Raw genomic sequence first — 20,071 nt, 5'->3', positions numbered from 1 at the left:
AAAAAAATTATAAAACTTCTTTTCGTCTAATAGCAACTCCCGATATTCTAAAAAAAAAAACTGTCCATCACGATTTCTTAATGAAATGAAAGGACTGATCCAGTACCGTCTTGTGATCTTGCGTCGATTTCGGCGGTGACGTAGTAATAGGAGCAATGCTAGATGCTAGAGCGTCTTTTCCGATCCATGATTTGCTATAGACTGACTGCGAATTTTTTTCAAAATACTTGCCGCAACTGTGCGTCGCCGCTGCGCCGACGGAACGTTGACTGCGTCATAGTAACGCTGCAGCGCCCGTGTGGCCGGCTATGCGTCAAAATATTTGCGTTGCGACGACGCAACGCAACGCAACGCGCCGTGTGGACACGCTCTCACTCGTCTCGTAGCGTTGGTTGGTGACTATTGTTGAGTGTTGAGTGCCTCTGTTTCTATTGTTTTTTATCATACGACTTGGCTTCCCTTACCGGACTTTGTTATTTTCGTATATTGTGACCTGGCTTTGTGAAGTGGACTACATCGATTAGCTTTGTGATTTGGATTTTCGTTTCTATCTCGTACATTATGGATGAAGTTAATATTAGAAGTGCAATATGTGTCGGTTGCCGGCGAAGTCTGAACCGTATCGGTGGAGCTCGCAGGAGATCAATGATCTTAACAGCAGAGCTCATGCAAAACCACCCTTTTTTGATGTTGTACTGTTTAGAAGTTATCAACGTTCATCAGGTGAGACTATGTATTTTGTTACTATAATATTAATTCAGATGTTATCCATCTCATTTATTTACATTTTGTAAATAAATGTAATTGTAAATCTCATTTATTTACAAAATGTAAATAAATGAGATGGATAACATCTGAATTAAAACCTGTAATTCGAGAAACACATAGTTCGCGTATGAATAGTCCTTTTACTGCTTACTACAATGGTGACATAGGTAGGTACAGTTCTTGCAATTCACAGTGATCTTTACTTGTGGTTACGTCGTGTACAAGTACATTGCATCAGTGTGCGTGCCTGTCGAAGCCTAGGTGGGAGCGGTCAGGCGCGAGCATTGCGCTCGTTCACACTTACACGGATACGGCACGCACACAATCTTATGTCACTCGCCCTCGTGAATTACAAGAACCAAGAATGTTTGCGAGTAATTATGACATTTATGTGGACCACCTTACGCGATCCTTATGCGCCTATGTATAATGTCATTTGTAATCTTATATATTTTTTTACCTATCCTCTGTTTACGTGTTTTTTACAGTTTGATGGAGAGGATCGAATATGTCGGCCATGTTTTCTACGAGCTCAGCGTTATGCTGCCAATACTCAGTCTACAGAAGACGTACCAGACCAATCTGGAGAAAATACATCAGGTCAACCTGCTCAATTGATCCAAGACGTACCAATGGAAGTAGTTATTGAGGAAAATCCTGTACTAGGACAACCTAATGTTGTTGATCAAGAAGTACAAGTTAACAGACCACAGTTGATAGAGATACCTGGATATAAGCGAGCGCCATTCAATTCGCAATTATGTGTTTTTGCTGATTGCATCAATACTGATTTACAAAGAATCCACATCGACGTAAGGGCTACAGTTCTTCAAGAAAAATGTTTTTATCTCCCAAGAGGGACACGTGTTTGTCAACAGCACTCAGAGTTGCTATGGCAAAGTATCGATACAAGTACACGCAGCGTATTTAATACTTTTTCAGCCGTACAAGTTAAAGACATGATGGATATTTTACGGACACGTAAGGTTTTTTTAGATTTTGAAAAACTAACTTCAATAAATAATGGCGTTTTTCATTATTACATAGGCTTTTCAAAAGAAAAATTCTTACAAATCCTTCAAAGAACACCAAATATCATGCAGCGGTTCAGGAAAAAACCAAAAACAAGTCTTGCGACTGTTCTTGCCAAACTACATACTGGAGAGTCCAATGAAAGGCTATCTACCATATTTAATATGACCAGAAAGACTTTTGAAAAGACGATGCGGCTGGTGAGGCAAGATTTAATAACAGAATTTGTGCCACAGCATTTGGGCTACGACCATATAACACGTGAAGAAGTTATATCCCGATGTCTATCCATTCCAAATGAACTATTTGGAAATCCTGATGCCCCGTTACGTGATCGTAGAGCCATAATTATTTTAGATGGCACGTATATTTATTTGCAAAAAAGTAGTAATTATTATTTTCAAAGAAAATCCTATAGTCTCCACAAATTCCGCCACCTAGTGAAACCATTTTTACTAGTTTGCCCTGATGGTCATATAATTGACGTATATGGATTATACGAAGCCACTACATCGGATGCAGCTATTTTATCAGATATAATGAAAAGCCCAGAGGATCCTTTCCATTGGTTCTTCCATGAAGATGATGTGTTGATATTAGATAGAGGCTTCAGAGACTGTATTGAAGAAGTGGAGACCTGTGGGTACCGTGCATATACGAGGGGTGGCTGAAAAGTTCTGAGCCTAAGGCACTTGCATTCGTGCTAATTACTCATCCGGCGGGTCACTAGTTGAGCGACATCTACCCACTATATAAGAAAAGTTTCATGTCATTAGCTTCATTAAGCTTTGAGTAATTGAACCGTGAACATCAACATGTCTGAGTCATCGCTGCAGTTAACGAAATTGGAACATCGCGCCGTCATAAAATTCCTCGTAAAAAAGGGGAAAACAGCAAAAGAAATTTTTGAAGAAATGTCTAGTGTATACGGAGAATCTGGACCGTCGTCAGCCACGGTTAAACGATGGACACGCCTATTCCAACAAGGCCGAGAGACTCTGGAAGACGACCCCCGCTCGGGCCGGCCGAACACCGCAGTCACTGATGAAAACATCGAAAAAGTAAAAAAAATTGTACTGGACGATCGGCGAGTAAAATTGTGGCAGATAGCAGAAGAGCTGAGCATCAGTAAGGAACGAGTTGGAGACATTATGCATAATCATTTGCATATGAATAAAGTCAGTGCGCGTTGGGTGCCTAAAATGCTCACGCCACTGGACAAGCAGCGACGAGTTGAAACTTCCGAAGAATTTATAGACCTGTGCAAGGACAATTTGGAGGAAATTTGCACTCGTATTGTCACCGTTGATGAAACGTGGATCCGACAATACGACCCGGAGTCGAAACAAGAGTCAATGCAATGGATAGAGAAGGGGGAAAAGCCGCCGACGAAGTTCAAGGTGGAAAAATCGGCTTCCAAACTCATGGCCACCATTTTTTGGGATTGCGAAGGAGTTTTACTCATAGATTACCTCCAAAAAAAAACTACGATGAATGCAGAGTATTATGCAGGGCTTTTGAAAAAAGTTCGCGAAGCCATTGTTGAAAAAAGAAGAGGCAAAATCAGCAAAGGAATTTTGTTTCTGCAAGACAATGCGCCGGTTCACACAGCGCGCATTGCGAGGCAAGCCTTGCGAGAAACTGGATTCGATGAAGTGAACCACCCTCCCTATAGTCCAGATCTGGCCCCTAGCGACTATTTTCTATTTAAAAATTTGAAAAAGGACCTTCGGGGACGAAGATTTGGAGATGATGAAGAGATGAAGGCGGCCGTAAATGAACATTTTCAAGCTAAAGACGCGGCTTATTTTTTTTCAGGGATACAAGCCCTCTATAAAAGATGTCAAAAGTGCATTGAAGTCCATGGGGACTATATTGAAAAATAAATTTTATTTAGATTTTTATCTAGACTTTTAATGCCCTAGGCTCAGAACTTTAGGCTCAGAGGAGCTGCTTGATAAACTAGATCGCCTTCAGAATTTGTGCATCCGTTTTATTTTCGGATTGCGCAAATTCGACCATGTTTCTCAATTTCGAAATAAGTTAAAGTGGCTCCCTATTCGACTTCGCCGGAATACTCATATTCTCACGCTACTCTTTAAGATTTTAAATTCATCCTCCCCCTCTTACTTGCGTGAGCGCTTCAACGAAGTCGCTCCTCGGGTGATGCCAGTGCGTTCGTGTGTCAAGTTAAACTCACTTGCAGTTCCCCCTTACAACACTATATTTTATGCTAAATCTTTTACGGTACTCGCAACTCGCCTTTGGAACTCACTACCTGACAGTATTTTTAAAAATAACCCTTCCATCAGCACCTTCAAACTTCGTCTGAAACAGCACTATCTTTCCTCTCTGTCATAACATATTGTTTACATATATTTATCGGTATATATTATAAGATATATTTATGACTATAAGTATATATTTATGTATTAAGGTATATATGTTTTTGTAAGTCTATTTTAATATATAAATATTTGTAAGTATATATTATAACATAATATCTACTATATTTATTTTTTATTTTTCATGATTACTGTCTATCTTTGCTGTACCTATTCTACTCCATTTACAACCTCTCGCACTGCCAAGGGTCACTGGTAGAGATCTCTTATAGAGATAAGTGCTTCCCTGTCCACTTTTTCTTTCCTTTTATTTATATTGTTACAACTTTCTGGTACAAATAAATAAATAAATAAATAAACTTTTCAGCCACCCCTCGTATGCCCGCTACAAAAGATGATGCAGAACACCAGCTAAGTGTTCAAAAAGCCAATGAGTCTAGAAAAGTCACCATGTGTCGCTGGGTCGTAGAAACAATAAACGGTAGATTAAAAAATCAATTTCGTCAATTACGATCCCAAAACTTTAATGTAGCTGCAAGACACTTGTTTGAAGAGATAAAAATTGCGTCGGCACTACTGAATGCATTTGGTGCACCTTTAACCGATCACCGATTAGTTCATGACATAATAAGTAGAATATCAAGAAGTGATAATAATCGGAATTCGCTTAGTGAATATGTATTGCACAATAATCTTAATAGAAGACGAGCTCACTTTCAGCCTATAAATGCTGCGATTCCTGATGGCGATGAGTTTCCGGTTTTAAGTGCCGACGACCTAATAATATACGCATTGGGTACGTACCAAATTCAACAAGCACGCAGTTATTATGGAGAGCATATTAAAAACGGATCGTATTTAATAGAAATATATAAAGAACCTCATTTGGAAGACTTAAGGAGGCAAAATCCTGAATATTGTGACCCTTGGCTGCTGAGAGGCAAAATACAATCGCGTCATGTTTCGCGTAGAATATATTATGTATATATTTTAATAGAACGAGGGCGTCAAGGCATGGACGCAATAAGAGGCCACTATTGCTCCTGCATTGTGGGGGTGGGCCATAATATGGTATTTAGGGTGGGGGCGATATCAAGAAAACCTTCACCCTCCAGCGCAGTTTTTAGATTTAATAATAAGGCACGATTTAGAAAATGAAGAATTCGAAGAAACATGAAGCGCTCGTCAAAATAGTTTCGTACCTGTTGTTTCGTTCGCGTCACTTTTATTGGTCTTGTATAAGTAAAGAACTTCGAGTATTTTTGTTTTTTATTTAATATTCTATCAATAACGCCACAAACAAAGTAGTATTAATAATTGTCTAAATGAGAATTATGTCTTTATATTGAAGAAAAAGCTCCCATAATTCTACAACTTCAACAACAGATATTCCAGCTCCGATATCACTTTCGGCAAAATTCTTTTTTGATTCTTTATTACTATTTATTACCCTATACGTTAGCAACAATTACATTAGTGGTCGCTGAAAAAAAAAATCATGCCAAGGCCCATACAAAATTACCCAAACCCTTTTGGCTGTACTTATTATAAGCTTAGATTAAGACCAATGTATATACCCAAATTTGCAATAAATTGATTGATTGATTGATTGATTGGAGCACTTACAAAAAAAATATTGGAAAGCCGGCCATATCATAATGTATGAATCCAAAAAATTGAATGTTCAAACCACTTGCTTAGTAACTACGGCGGCAAACTTATGCAGCTACAAAAGGATATATCCATCCCACTTTCTTAAAGAAAACTGCTAACAACAGAACGAATCACTCGACTTCGTTCAGCCGTAAGAGCTGCAGCTCGCTCCCGCAATGCTCATTTTGACCAGTAATTCCGATAAAATCATAAAATTAAAGGATGATATATTATAATAAACAGCCTAAAGCATATTTTCGGTGATCATAGTGCCTGTGAAAACTATTATTGTACAGACGAAAATAATGTTAGAATATGTATCTTAATAGACAATGCCTACTTTATTACTCTGTGGAACAGACACTGTTGTCTACACTCTATTCTTTGATCTATGGTTCTCTTTCCCCAACATGGACGCCTTCTGTCGGAAGCACGGATTTTGTGTCTTTTTTTATCTAATTAAAAACCTCTTACATATTCACGAAAATAGAATTTTCATTTAAAATCCTAATTAAGAAAAAAGAGTAAAATCTGGCTCCTTTGTCAAAAACTTTGTTTACAAAACTAATGGTCCACACAATACAAATTGCACTACACTTGTTACGCAGGCATAGTCAGGACGCAACGCTAGACGTGCCTGCTAACCGTTCCCACAGTCGCCGTGGAACCTGATACCTGACGCGACGAAATTCACGATCACCATACGCGAGGACTGGGCACGGACACACATCACAATTAGCTTTAGAAGCCTCCGCCACAAATCGGCGGAGCAATTAGGATTATTTTATGTTATAGTTAGTTTATAATATGTAAATTGTTAGAAACAAAATTAGGATAAGGAACTGCTGTTTCCTTTCGCACCCCCTGCAGCCGCCCTAACGTAACTCACTCAAAAAGCTTACTTTACAATGTAAACAACAAGCTGAACATTTCAATAGCATTGTTACTAAGCACGTAGGTGGCAAACGGGTTAATTATTCCACTGAAGACGGCCATTGCCCTGAACAGTTACCCCGGGACCCGACAGGGTCCGCGTGGACGATCCGACGACCGCCAGCAGGCCGTCGCTTCGTGGACCTCGTGTCGGCTAAGTGGAATCCGGGCAGACAGCCACGAAGTAGACGCTGGACGAGTTGGGGTATGTGGCAGTGCGTGACCACATAACCAGCACTGCCGTCTCTCTCCCCTCGCGTATCACCAACCCTCGGTCGCCTGGTGGTTGGAGCCTCGCGGCTCGTTAGAGACCCGTCGTGTAGTAAGAGTTTAAGAGTCGAGAAGTAGGTTCCGTACTTTGACATATTGGCTCGATGTCGATACAAACTCGCGTCCATATTAAAATTGTAAATAGAAATAACCACCGTTTGTAATAGGCTAAGAAAATAGAATAAATAGTTTGATTGTACAATAGAATCAAATTGGGTTTCATTCCTGAGAATTCCCTTTCCGTAATTATCTAGATAGGAAAATTCCTAACAATGTACGTGGTGGAGTAGCCGATCAACCGTCGAATGCTTCACCACGTTACTTTATATTGAGTTGTATCCCTGGCACCCTGTCTCCAACAATACATAAAATCTTAATCTATGGTTCAACTGTAAGGGATCATGCACTTCTGCCTATCGGATTACTATGCGAAAAAGTATGATAAAAAATATAATAAAAGATTTTCAAAACAAAGGATTTACTGTTTTGGCTACTATTTGTGACCAAGGGTCATCAAATAAGCTCCTGAGAAATATCCATCCATCAAATAAAAATATGCTCCTGAGAAAAGCATATTATACTATCGAAGATTATGTAAATGATAAAAAAGCGTGAATTTGACCTGCAATTCGCTCCAGCAATGCGCAGGACTTCAATTGCTTTTATACATGGCATAATATTGTATATCAAATCTTTGAAAAGTCTAATTGAATAAACATATTTTGAATTTGAATTTGAATACGAGCGCAATCAGCAATTATTTAACTGACGAAATCTAGAAAAACATATTTCAGTAAAAATGAGACCTTGAAATACTCAGATTTGAAGTAAAAGGGAAGTGTATCATACCCTTATATGACATCCCGCATCTATTAAAAGGGTTACGAAATAATCTTAATTACAAAAAAAATTAAATACATAATGGATGGTCAAGAAAAAATTGCCAAGTGGGAACATAAGAACTGTACATACCCTTATATGACATCCCGCATATATTAAAAGGGTTACGAAATAATCTTAATACGAAAAATTTAAATTATACATAATGGATGTCCAAGAAAGTATTGCCAAGTGAAAACATAAAAATGTTTTAACTAGGTGACAGCATGACATAAGTAAATTCATTTATGTTCAGGTTATAAACAAACAAAAACCATTTCGAGAGCTGGCTAGTAAAAAAACAAAAACGAGTCGAACTTTATCTACCTTGGAAGGGGTGGGGCCAAGTACAGACAATAAACAAGCCAAAAAAAATATGCCTATGAAGTAACTTGTCATAGGGGGGCTTTCTTGGGATAAATAGTCATGGTGGGTTCCCAGATCCTTCCACGCCAGTCTTTTCGATTACTCTCGGCCACTGCTTGCCGCTTCTGCTTCGTTGAAGCAGGTAATGGGTCAGACGCCGCCCAGATTCAGCGTTGCTGCTCTTTAGCACCACCCGGCGAGAAACAGAGAGCAATGGAAGAACATCTTAGCAAGAATAGCAATCCACGCGGCGAGAAACAGAGAGCAATGGAAGAACATCTTAGCAAGAATAGCAATCCACGCGGCGAGAAACAGAGAGCAATGGAAGAACATCTTAGCAAGGATTGCGTCAAAGGGGAGCCACGATCCTCTAAATTGAGGAAACGACGCAGGAAGAAGAAGAGTAACACGGAGCAACATTCTATTGTTGATAAAACAAAACAATTATCTCTATCTGGTGTTACTGTACCAATTGAGGAATATCGGAGAGAGAAGAACGCACGCATCAGAATCGAAAAGTGCTTGGCGAAAGCAAAACAAGAAATTATAAGACTAAAGATGACTGAAGAACAGCAGCAACAACAACTTCCTGTTGCTTTACAGCAACAATTTACAAATTTCTTAAATGGTTTAGAAAATACATTCAAAACTTTTCTAGTTAATGCCCAAACGCGTATCGACGATAGTATAAGGACATTTGGAGCTTCTGTTCAACATCTTCCACAGAGCACGAATATTAACATACAGGGTGGTATTAAGGCGATGATGGTTCACACCAGTTCTTACAGCAACTGGGGACCAAATCTAAGCATTTTACTTTCGCATCAGTATGTTGATCGTGTTCTGCTCATCGACTGTCTGAATGCATGTAGTTCGATTAGATTCACCACAACGGCAGGTAGGGATGAAATAAGGGCTCTTTTTAACAATTTGCAAAAGTATAACGTTCGTAATGATATTAGATTCCCTGAATCTCAGACGGGAGTCTTTGTAAACATAAATAGTAGATTAATTTCTCTATATATTTCTAGATTACTCAATGCATGCGATTTTGGTGAACGTTCACTAGAACACACAGAAAACACTGCTCAAAGACTGTTTTCGTCAATCGATGATGCTAAGCAGGCGTTCTATACCTCTCTTCGTAGTTTGAGTACTTCGATAATTAGAGCAAACGTTCCGGATAGAGTTCACGACGTATACGATAGACACTCTTTCGAATCGACTTTTGGTCTTCATTGGACCGTTTAAATTTAGTATAATATAGTTGTAATTAGATTAAATTTAGATGTTAATTAGATTTAATTTGAAATTTGTAAAACCCTTCATGACTTTATGTGTAGTCATTAATTTGTTTCATTTCTTTCTTTTCTTATATTTTTTTTTAATTCTTTTATTATTATACTTTTAAAAACAATAAAGAAGGTTCAAGGTTTCTGGTCGCGCGACAATCCACATTTTCTAACAAAAACTGCTCGAATTACCAAAACCCCTTTCCCTTGACATAAACCCATCCTATATCGGCGATACCGCACCTTTCCGAAAGATGGCATTAGCCGTCCCAAAAGTCCACGAATCGCAACATGAAGCCACCCTCCGCTCCCGCGCACAAGTTGATCCAACATGGCGAAGAAAGAAAACCGTCGAGACAAACGCAATATTAAAACCTTAAATTATATGTGAACTGTTCGTGCATCGTAAACAGTGCCAAGGAAGGAGACCAAGGGTGGAGGAAGTAGAAGCATCAGTCCCGGACGAGACGCAGCGCGGGGTACTATAATAGCTGGACATCCAGGTATGCCGATTCTTTTCATCTTGCCCAAGTCCCTTCGAGCAGTTCAAACCCTACCCTACAGTCCACAACCCCTTTTTGAATTTTTGCGAAGTCTGATCACTAAAGTAGTTAGACTCGACTCCCGCGCCGCCATTTCTTTTTACAAATAAATCGTCTGAGTATGTATGTCTATCTCCATTCAGTTGATCTTTTCAATACATATCATATTATTACTTATGTTTTGGGAAACATCACGCAGCCGAATAACTACCGAGCAAAAGCAGATAAGGGTGGAATTTGTAAAAATTAACAGAGGCATCCCTTACGGATGACTTTTATTCAATCATGCGCAAACGCACAGAAAACAAGAACAAAGTGTCTTCCAATAACAATAACGGCTTATGTTTAACTTACCACCAGGTATAGTAACATATAACAGACAAAAATAGTAAATGATTACCAAAATTAAACCCGCATTTTAATGTAAAATTACAACCTAAGTTTTAACATCTCGCTATCCTATTTAAGCAAAATGACTCCAAATAAATCATTGTTAACCCAAAAGTAGTAAATGATCACCAAAATTAAAACAGCATTTTAATGTAAAATTATAACCAAAGTTTTTACATCTTGCTATCCTATTTAAGCAAACTGGCTCCAAAAAACTCATTGTTAGCCCAAAAATAGTTAATGAAAACCAAATTATTAACCATATTTTAATTTAAAATGAAATGCAAAAAAATAAAATCTCGTTATCCGATTAAAGTAAATTACCCTCGGCAAAAAAAATATTTTGCCAAACACAGTAAAGTAAATTTACTCCTAACCTTTTTGTCTCCAAATTGATTAACCACTACAAAAAAAAATTATCTTGAGCGTTTCGTTTACAACCAAATGCTATACCTAAAATAAAAAATAAAACTCTTACAATTTCAATAATCCCTTTTTTAATTATTGAAACAATCATTAAAAAGATAGTCCTCTTAAAACTAATAATAAACAGTTCAAAGATCTTAAAACTAAACTAATAATAAGCATTTAAAAAATCTTAAGAAGAATCAGTCTTCTGTATTAATTCACTGCACAATTAATGCTTTCTTAGCTTTGGCTGGTCGTCCTCTTTTGCGCTTCATGCCAATCGGAATAGCTCTGGCCTCTGAAGGTGGCTGGACGTGCTTAAGCCGAATCGCCAATCCAACGAGATGCTTGCAAATGTAATCTTTGAGAAACTTTGGGCAATTGCATGTGCCGTGTAACCAATTTTCCTTTTCTCGGGGCATTATAACTTCCCACTCTCTAAAATGTTGCTCTTTGTATTCGTCAAAGGTCTCCCATGGCTTTTCATAATTTTTGCAATCTAAATCCGACCCAGCTGGAATTCTGTATGAGCAAACTAGCTCAGTACTATTCTTTAATGGCACCTGCTTCGACAGTTTTGCCCATTGGTAACTTTCTGTCCACATCTTTAAAGATACTGTCGGCAGTTGAGCGAACCGTCTCTCAGTATTATTAATCACGTATTCATTAGACCAGTCCTTGACTATATCAGAAGCAATTACTAAGAACCGCGCCAAAGGATGACGCTCACGAAGCGTGCCACCATCTTTTATTGTTTTATTGAAAGATTCCAGAGCATTGTTTGTAGCAGGAGTCCCCAGAGATGCGCCCAAATACCAGAAACGATTTAGTATTAGCCATTCATTTTCAAAGTATGTAACAAAATCTTTTTCGGCTTTCCACTTGTCCAAAAATTTTTCGCTGGCTCGATCAAATATTTCCTGAGTTGAGGCACACTGTAAAGCATCAATATCTTGTAAGATCTCTTTTTGGGATTTCTTTTGCACACTTTGCTCTACTCTTGTTTGCATCTTCTTTTTCGCATGCGCCCAGCACATTCTTATGACTGTATCTGTTCCAAATGTGCACGCAAAGGCAGTTTGTATAGCCTTCGCTGCATCACAGACCAAAACTTTACAACTTAAAGTGTATGAAAATATTGAGAAAACTGCTTTTTTTAATGCGGAAAATAAAAATATGAAGTCTTCCGTTCGTTCAGCTGTTGTCACAGCTAATCCAAATGGGTGAAAATGTTTATCTCTGTCTGTAGTTCCAATCACAAGTACTGGAAACCCTTGCCAAATGAGCTTATATGTGGCATCCGCGTGAAGAACAGAACATTGGCGTGATAGACCAATTAAATATTTCGTCGTTAACATGAACCGGAAGTTCTGATCTAAATCATCTTCAGAAATTTCATACGCCAAAACAAAAACTTCGTGACCGTCATCAGGTATTTCAGAGTTTTCTTTTAACCATAATTCAAGCTGTCCCAAGCTTATTACCGATGGCCCGTATTTTTTCTTACGTATGATTTTAAGATAATTGTTTAACTGTAACTTAGTCGGCAGAACTAGTCCATTAATTTTACTTAAGTTCTTCATAATAGATTTAGGTTTCAAACGCAGTTCGAATAGTTTTTCTATTTCCTTTTTCGTTGCCTCATTTATTCCCCTAGTCGACTGACAGTCAGAATTTTCATGGTCGTGACATGTTTCAGTACGAAATAATAATATATCATCACACGATGCGTCAAATAAAAGATAAATCGCGGCAGAACACTGAATTTCAGCCCGAAGCTTCACTTTGTTACAACGATAGTAACGTTTTACTCCTTCTTCAGTCGTATGAATTTTTTGTATTGACCAGGTCTTCTCATTTTTGATAAATTCCTCAGCGCTCCGCACAGTTATAAATTTTCTTTCAAAAACCCAAACTTTATTTTGCCTTCGACGTTTTTTCGTATGCTCTGTGATTTTATATTCGTCTTCATCTGATTCCGATGAAGTACTCAACAGCGGAGCACACGAACTCGGTCCCGCTAAGTTTTCATTCGCCATTGCAAAGAAGATAGATATCAAAACACACCCAATAAAAGCAAGTGCTCGCACGCGACTAAATTGGCGATCGTGTCCGGGCGTGCGCGGCGCTTGCGGTGTGGTGGGAGAGGATCGTAAGCCGCAGACATAACTTAATATGGCATCATAATGCTTCATTTGGTAATAAGCCTACATTTTATGTCAATCATAGTGGTTTATTTAGGCAGAAATAGCGCATTAATTTGCTCGCTAAGATTTGGTGATCATTTACTACATTTGGTGTTCGAATACAATTTGAAGTGCAGTCGTGACTAAAATAGCTAGTACTATTGTAATTTTAGACGTTATTTATCTGGTGTTAAGTATATATTTTTGGTAAAAGAACTAAGGGTATCAAAGCATTTTATGGTGATCATTATATTTAACCCCAACAATAACTATAAGATAAGTCAATGGAACGATTCTTAAATATATGTACTTTTTAACCCCGACCCAAAGGGTGTAATAGGTAATTTTATTTTATTTAACGGGCCGTGTTACTGTGCCGGCTTCGGTGCAGCCAGGCAAAAACCAAAGTTTTGGCGCAAATGGCCAATATTTTAAATAGTACGAATAATATCAAGCTATATTATAATCCAAACAAACGAATGAAAGTTAAATAATGGATGTCCAAGAAAGTATTGCCAAGTGAAAACATATAAAAATGTTTTAACTAGGTAACAGCATCACATAAGTAAATTCATTTATGTTCAGATTATAAACCAACAAAAACCATTTCCAGAGCTGGCTAGTAAAAAAACGAAAACGAGTCGAACTTTATCTACCTTGGAAGGGGTGGGGCCAAGTACAGACAATAAACAAGCCAAAAAAAAAAATGTCTATGAAGTAACACGAATTATATCGCACAGCTCTACGTATAGCGCTGACCCATGATGCAGCCCCAAGACACGAGCGGCGGAGTCAGCAGTTTCGCAACCGCGACCTAAATTCTAGTTTACCTTAAAAACTGTAATAAAATTAAAATCATTCTATCATCTACATCGCGTAGCGATAGTTTCAAAATTCTATTAGCTACATCGCGTAACTATAGACCAAATTATAATTGTAATTAGTTTTAATTTTTTATATTTAATTAAAGTAATAAAGTACACAGTTTTTTTGGGCCCTTCGCCTGTGACTTCCTTCACTCACGGAGCAACATTATTATACTTTTAAAAACAATAAAGAAGGTTCAAGATTTCTGGTCACGCGACAATCCATATTTTCTAAAATAAAACTGCTCGAATTACCAACACCCCTTTTCCCTTGACATAAACCCATCCTGTATCGGCGATACCGCACCTTTCCGAAAGATGGCATTAGCCGTCCCAAAAGTCTACGAATCGCAACATGAAGCCACCCCCCGCTCCCGCGTACAAGTGGATCCAACATGGCGAAGAAAGAAAACCGTCGAGACAAACGCAATATTAAAACCTTAAATTATATGTGAACTGTTCGTGCATCGTAAACAGTGCCAACGAAGGAGACCAAGGGTGGAGGAAGTAGAAGCATCAGTCCCGGACGAGACGCAGCGCGGGGTACTATAATAGCTGGACATCCAGGTATGCCGATTCTTTTCATCTTGCCCAAGTCCCTTCGAGCAGTTCAAGCCCTACCCTACAGTCCACAACCCCTTTTTGAATTTTTGCGAAGTCTGATTACTAAAGTAGTTAGACTCGACTCCCGCGCCGCCATTTCTTTTTACAAATAAATCGTCTGAGTATGTATGTCTATCTCCATTCAGTTGATCTTTTCAATACATAACATATTATTACTTATGTTTTGGGAAACATCACGCAGCCGAATAACTACCGAGCAAAAGCAGATAAGGGTGGAATTTGTAAAAATTAACAGAGGCATCCCTTACGGATGACTTTTATTCAATCATGCGCAAACGCACAGAAAACAAGAACAAAGTGTCTTCCAATAACAATAACTATAAGATAAGTCAATGGAACGATTCTTAAGTATATGTACTTTTTAACCCCCGACCCAAAGGGTGTAATAGGTAATTTAATTTTATTTAACGGGCCGTGTTACTGTGCCGGCTTCGGTGCAGCCAGGAAAAACCAAAGTTTTGGCGCAAATGGCCAATATTTTAAATAGTACGAATAATATCAAGCTATATTATAATCCAAACAAACGAATGAAAGTTAAATAATGGATGTCCAAGAAAGTATTGCCAAGTGAAAACATATAAAAATGTTTTAACTAGGTAACAGCATCACATAAGTAAATTCATTTATGTTCAGATTATAAACCAACAAAAACCATTTCCAGAGCTGGCTAGTAAAAAAACGAAAACGAGTCGAACTTTATCTACCTTGGAAGGGGTGGGGCCAAGTACAGACAATAAACAAGCCAAAAAAAAAAATGTCTATGAAGTAACACGAATTATATCGCACAGCTCTACGTATAGCGCTGACCCATGATGCAGCCCCAAGACACGAGCGGCGAAGTCAGCAGTTTCGCAACCGCGACCTAAATTCTAGTTTACCTTAAAAACTGTAATAAAATTAAAATCATTCTATCATCTACATCGCGTAGCGATAGTTTCAAAATTCTATTAGCTACATCGCGTAACTATAGACCAAATTATAATTGTAATTAGTTTTAATTTTTTATATTTAATTAAAGTAATAAAGTACACAGTTTTTTTGGGCCCTTCGGCTGTGACTTCCTTCACTCACGGAGCAACATTATTATACTTTTAAAAACAATAAAGAAGGTTCAAGATTTCTGGTCACGCGACAATCCATATTTTCTAAAATAAAACTGCTCGAATTACCAACACCCCTTTTCCCTTGACATAAACCCATCCTGTATCGGCGATACCGCACCTTTCCGAAAGATGGCATTAGCCATCCCAAAAGTCTACGAATCGCAACATGAAGCCACCCCCCGCTCCCGCGTACAAGTGGATCCAACATGGCGAAGAAAGAAAACCGTCGAGACAAACGCAATATTAAAACCTTAAATTATATGTGAACTGTTCGTGCATCGTAAACAGTGCCAAGGAAGGAGACCAAGGGTGGAGGAAGTAGAAGCATCAGTCCCGGACGAGACGCAGCGCGGGGTACTATAATAGCTGGACATCCAGGTATGCCGATTCTTTTCATCTTGCCCAAGTCCCTTCGAGCAGTTCAAGCCCTACCCTACAGTCCACAACCCCTTTTTGAATTTTTGCGAAGTCTGATTACTAAAGTAGTTAGACTCGACTCCCGCGCCGCCATTTCTTTTTACAAATAAATCGTCTGAGTATGTATGTCTATCTCCATTCAGTTGATCTTTTCAATACATAACATATTATTACTTATGTTTTGGGAAACATCACGCAGCCGAATAACTACCGAGCAAAAGCAGATAAGGGTGGAATTTGTAAAAATTAACAGAGGCATCCCTTACGGATGACTTTTATTCAATCATGCGCAAACGCACAGAAAACAAGAACAAAGTGTCTTCCAATAACAATAACTATAAGATAAGTCAATGGAACGATTCTTAAGTATATGTACTTTTTAACCCCCGACCCAAAGGGTGTAATAGGTAATTTAATTTTATTTAACGGGCCGTGTTACTGTGCCGGCTTCGGTGCAGCCAGGCAAAAACCAAAGTTTTGGCGCAAATGGCCAATATTTTAAATAGTACGAATAATATCAAGCTATATTATAATCCAAACAAACGAATGAAAGTTAAATAATGGATGTCCAAGAAAGTATTGCCAAGTGAAAACATATAAAAATGTTTTAACTAGGTAACAGCATCACATAAGTAAATTCATTTATGTTCAGATTATAAACCAACAAAAACCATTTCCAGAGCTGGCTAGTAAAAAAACGAAAACGAGTCGAACTTTATCTACCTTGGAAGGGGTGGGGCAAAGTACAGACAATAAACAAGCCAAAAAAAAAATGTCTATGAAGTAACACGAATTATATCGCACAGCTCTACGTATAGCGCTGACCCATGATGCAGCCCCAAGACACGAGCGGCGAAGTCAGCAGTTTCGCAACCGCGACCTAAATTCTAGTTTACCTTAAAAACTGTAATAAAATTAAAATCATTCTATCATCTACATCGCGTAGCGATAGTTTCAAAATTCTATTAGCTACATCGCGTAACTATAGACCAAATTATAATTGTAATTAGTTTTAATTTTTTATATTTAATTAAAGTAATAAAGTACACAGTTTTTTTGGGCCCTTCGGCTGTGACTTCCTTCACTCACGGAGCAACATTATTATACTGTTAAAAACAATAAAGAAGGTTCAAGATTTCTGGTCGCGCGACAATCTATATTTTCTAAAATAAAACTGCTCGAATTACCAAAACCCCTTTCCCTTGACATAAACCCATCCTGTATCGGCGATACCGCACCTTTCCGAAAGATGGCATTAGCCGTCCCAAAAGTCCACGAATCGCAACATGAAGCCACCCTCCGCTCCCGCGCACAAGTTGATCCAACATGGCGAAGAAAGAAAACCGTCGAGACAAACGCAATATTAAAACCTTAAATTATATGTGAACTGTTCGTGCATCGTAAACAGTGCCAAGGAAGGAGACCAAGGGTGGAGGAAGTAGAAGCATCAGTCCCGGACGAGACGCAGTGCGGGGTACTATAATAGCTGGACATCCAGGTATGCCGATTCTTTTCATCTTGCCCAAGTCCCTTCGAGCAGTTCAAGCCCTACCCTACAGTCCACAACCCCTTTTTGTATTTTTGCGAAGTCTGATTACTAAAGTAGTTAGACTCGACTCCCGCGCCGCCATTTCTTTTTACAAATAAATCGTCTAAGTATCTACGTATATACCTCCATTCAGTTGATTTTTCAATACATATCATATTATTACTTATGTTTTGGGAAACATCACGCAGCCGAATAACTACCGAGCAAAAGCAGATAAGGGTGGAATTTGTAAAAATTAACAGAGGCATCCCTTACGGATGACTTTTATTCAATCATGCGCAAACGCACAGAAAACAAGAACAAAGTGTCTTCCAATAACAATAACTATAAGATAAGTCAATGGAACGATTCTTAAATTATGTACTTTTTAACCCCCGACCCAAAGGGTGTAATAGGTAATTTAATTTTATTTAACGGGCCGTGTTACTGTGCCGGCTTCGGTGCAGCCAGGCAAAAACCAAAGTTTTGGCGCAAATGGCCAATATTTTAAATAGTACGAATAATATCAAGCTATATTATAATCCAAACAAACGAATGAAAGTTAAAAATGAGTATTCATCTGAGCGAAAAAACCTTTTTCGTCATTAGAGAAACACCTATTTTCGGAATATTATTCAAAAATATGAAGCCACGAGCTATTATGGCACACCAGAAAAATGCGGCCAGATCCTCCAGCGTCATTGGGTATTTCTTGTAAGTAGGACATAGGCCTCGTGAGAGCTAAGACGGACAAAAAACGCAAGTATCTCGATCTGGCTCACGAGGTTTCCGACATGTGGCATGTGGAGTCCACTGAAATCATCCCAATCGTAATATCTGCGAATGGGTTGATCCCACTCAGCCTCGCTCAAAGCCAAGATGCAAAAGCGGTCTTGCTAGACTCGGCTAGGATAGTTCGCCGATTTCTCAACCTGTCGCCCTGACCCCCGGCCGTTTGGTCTCCCCTGCCGGGGTGTAATCCTCCGCCTGGTAAAAGTATGTATTTATGTAAAGTGTATGTAGGTTTATTTATTTTTAAGCATGTAAAATTTAGAAATTGTAGAAAATATTAGACTTAATATTTTCTTTTCTTGCATTTGAGGGGCATAGACTATGCCTACTTTCTCGCACAAAGGAAAATCCTGATGAAGAAACTCCTACGAGTAGATCACAAAATGTAGGTATTCCTCGGCCGCAAACTGAAATGATGCCAGCATAGACGATGAAAGAATTCTGTATTACCCTTCGTGTTGCATTTGAGGAAAACTATCCTTACTTTCACGCATACGGCAAAAGCCAAATGAAGAAACTACAGTAAATTAATTTACTAAAAATGGATAATTACTGGTTAGAATTGAGTTTCGCATATCAAACATTGTTCCCGTTTTCTCTCCCTTTATCTCCTTAAGTTCCGTACAGCCTCTATTACTCTAGGGTTGTAATAAGAGCTAAATGTTGTGATTGAAGAATTAGGTTAGAATTGTAAAATATTGTATTTTTTTTTGGTTGCCTAGTAAAATAAATAAATAAATACTGAAAACAGCGTGTAGCGTCAGTTTTCCGGGATCGATGACGCTATACAAGCCTTTTACACAGTGGTTGCGCCAGTTAAAAACAAATACAAATTAATTAAATTACGCGGTGCCTTCCTTTATTCCACTTTCCTACACCCTGAAAGCAGCAGGGTGCTTAGCTTGTAACTGCATGTTTGACCATACAGATTTTTTCTGTTGGCGGATTATAGCAAAATAATTTTTAACTGTTTCTTGCTAAACATGAACTTCCGCAAAGTAACGCCTGATTCTATCCAAGATCTACTTTTGACTCATCGTTTGCTTTGGTATGGGTGGGTGAAATTTTTGTATTAACTTTATCTTATCATAAACGATTTGTTTGACAGCCTGAACTGTGCTGGTCATACTAGAGGCGAATTATCTAATGCTTTGTCCTTGAATTCAACTCATTTAGGGGTTTGGAACAACGCGTTGAAAAAACTATACTGATGCAGGAGTGTTAAGAAATTTTATTCATGACATAAAAACAGAAAGGGATCTTTGGGCGGATTAAAAAAAAAATTCAAGGCGTTAAATTCTAAGTCTCCAGGTCTGAACCAGAAAAATGCTGGGTGAGCTCACATTCTATTGTCTATGTTAGGTGGATATGTAGCCTCAAGCATTTGAAAAAGCAATGAATGTAAATATTGTGAAAAGTGTTTGAGAATTGATGAACCCAATGAAGATCACACATAAAATTAAGAGAATGGTGGGCTGTTAAAAAACCTTTATCACTTCCACCGAAGCATATTCAATTAATGGCAGGCAAATACAAAAATATTTGAAAAAGAAATTGTCAAGTCTGCATTATCAAATCATTTGATCTATAATAAACACTATGTTTAGCGCCGAATGTGATACTACTTTTTTTTTAAATCTGTGTTCAGCTTACTCAAATTCAAACTAATCCCTTCGA

General features: G+C 38.3%; 2 protein-coding genes across 2 annotated transcripts in view; one reads left to right on the top strand and one right to left on the bottom strand.

Annotated features, from left to right (window-relative positions):
* LOC123878575 (protein ANTAGONIST OF LIKE HETEROCHROMATIN PROTEIN 1-like) overlaps positions 1–20,071 on the bottom strand; it is a 151,832-nt gene that overhangs the window by 24,651 nt on the left and 107,110 nt on the right. The gene's annotated exons all lie outside the window — the stretch shown is intronic.
* LOC123878570 lies at positions 179–3,704 on the top strand. Its single transcript, XM_045925844.1, has 2 exons — positions 179–723; positions 1,257–3,704. Exons 1-2 carry the CDS (start codon positions 562–564, stop codon positions 2,469–2,471), a joined length of 1,377 nt encoding a protein of 458 aa, XP_045781800.1. The 5' UTR covers positions 179–561; the 3' UTR covers positions 2,472–3,704.

Source organism: Maniola jurtina, chromosome 26 (assembly GCF_905333055.1).
Source record: "Maniola jurtina chromosome 26, ilManJurt1.1, whole genome shotgun sequence".
Lineage (NCBI taxonomy): Eukaryota > Metazoa > Arthropoda > Insecta > Lepidoptera > Nymphalidae > Maniola > Maniola jurtina.
This window is presented reverse-complemented; position numbering and strand designations above follow the sequence as displayed.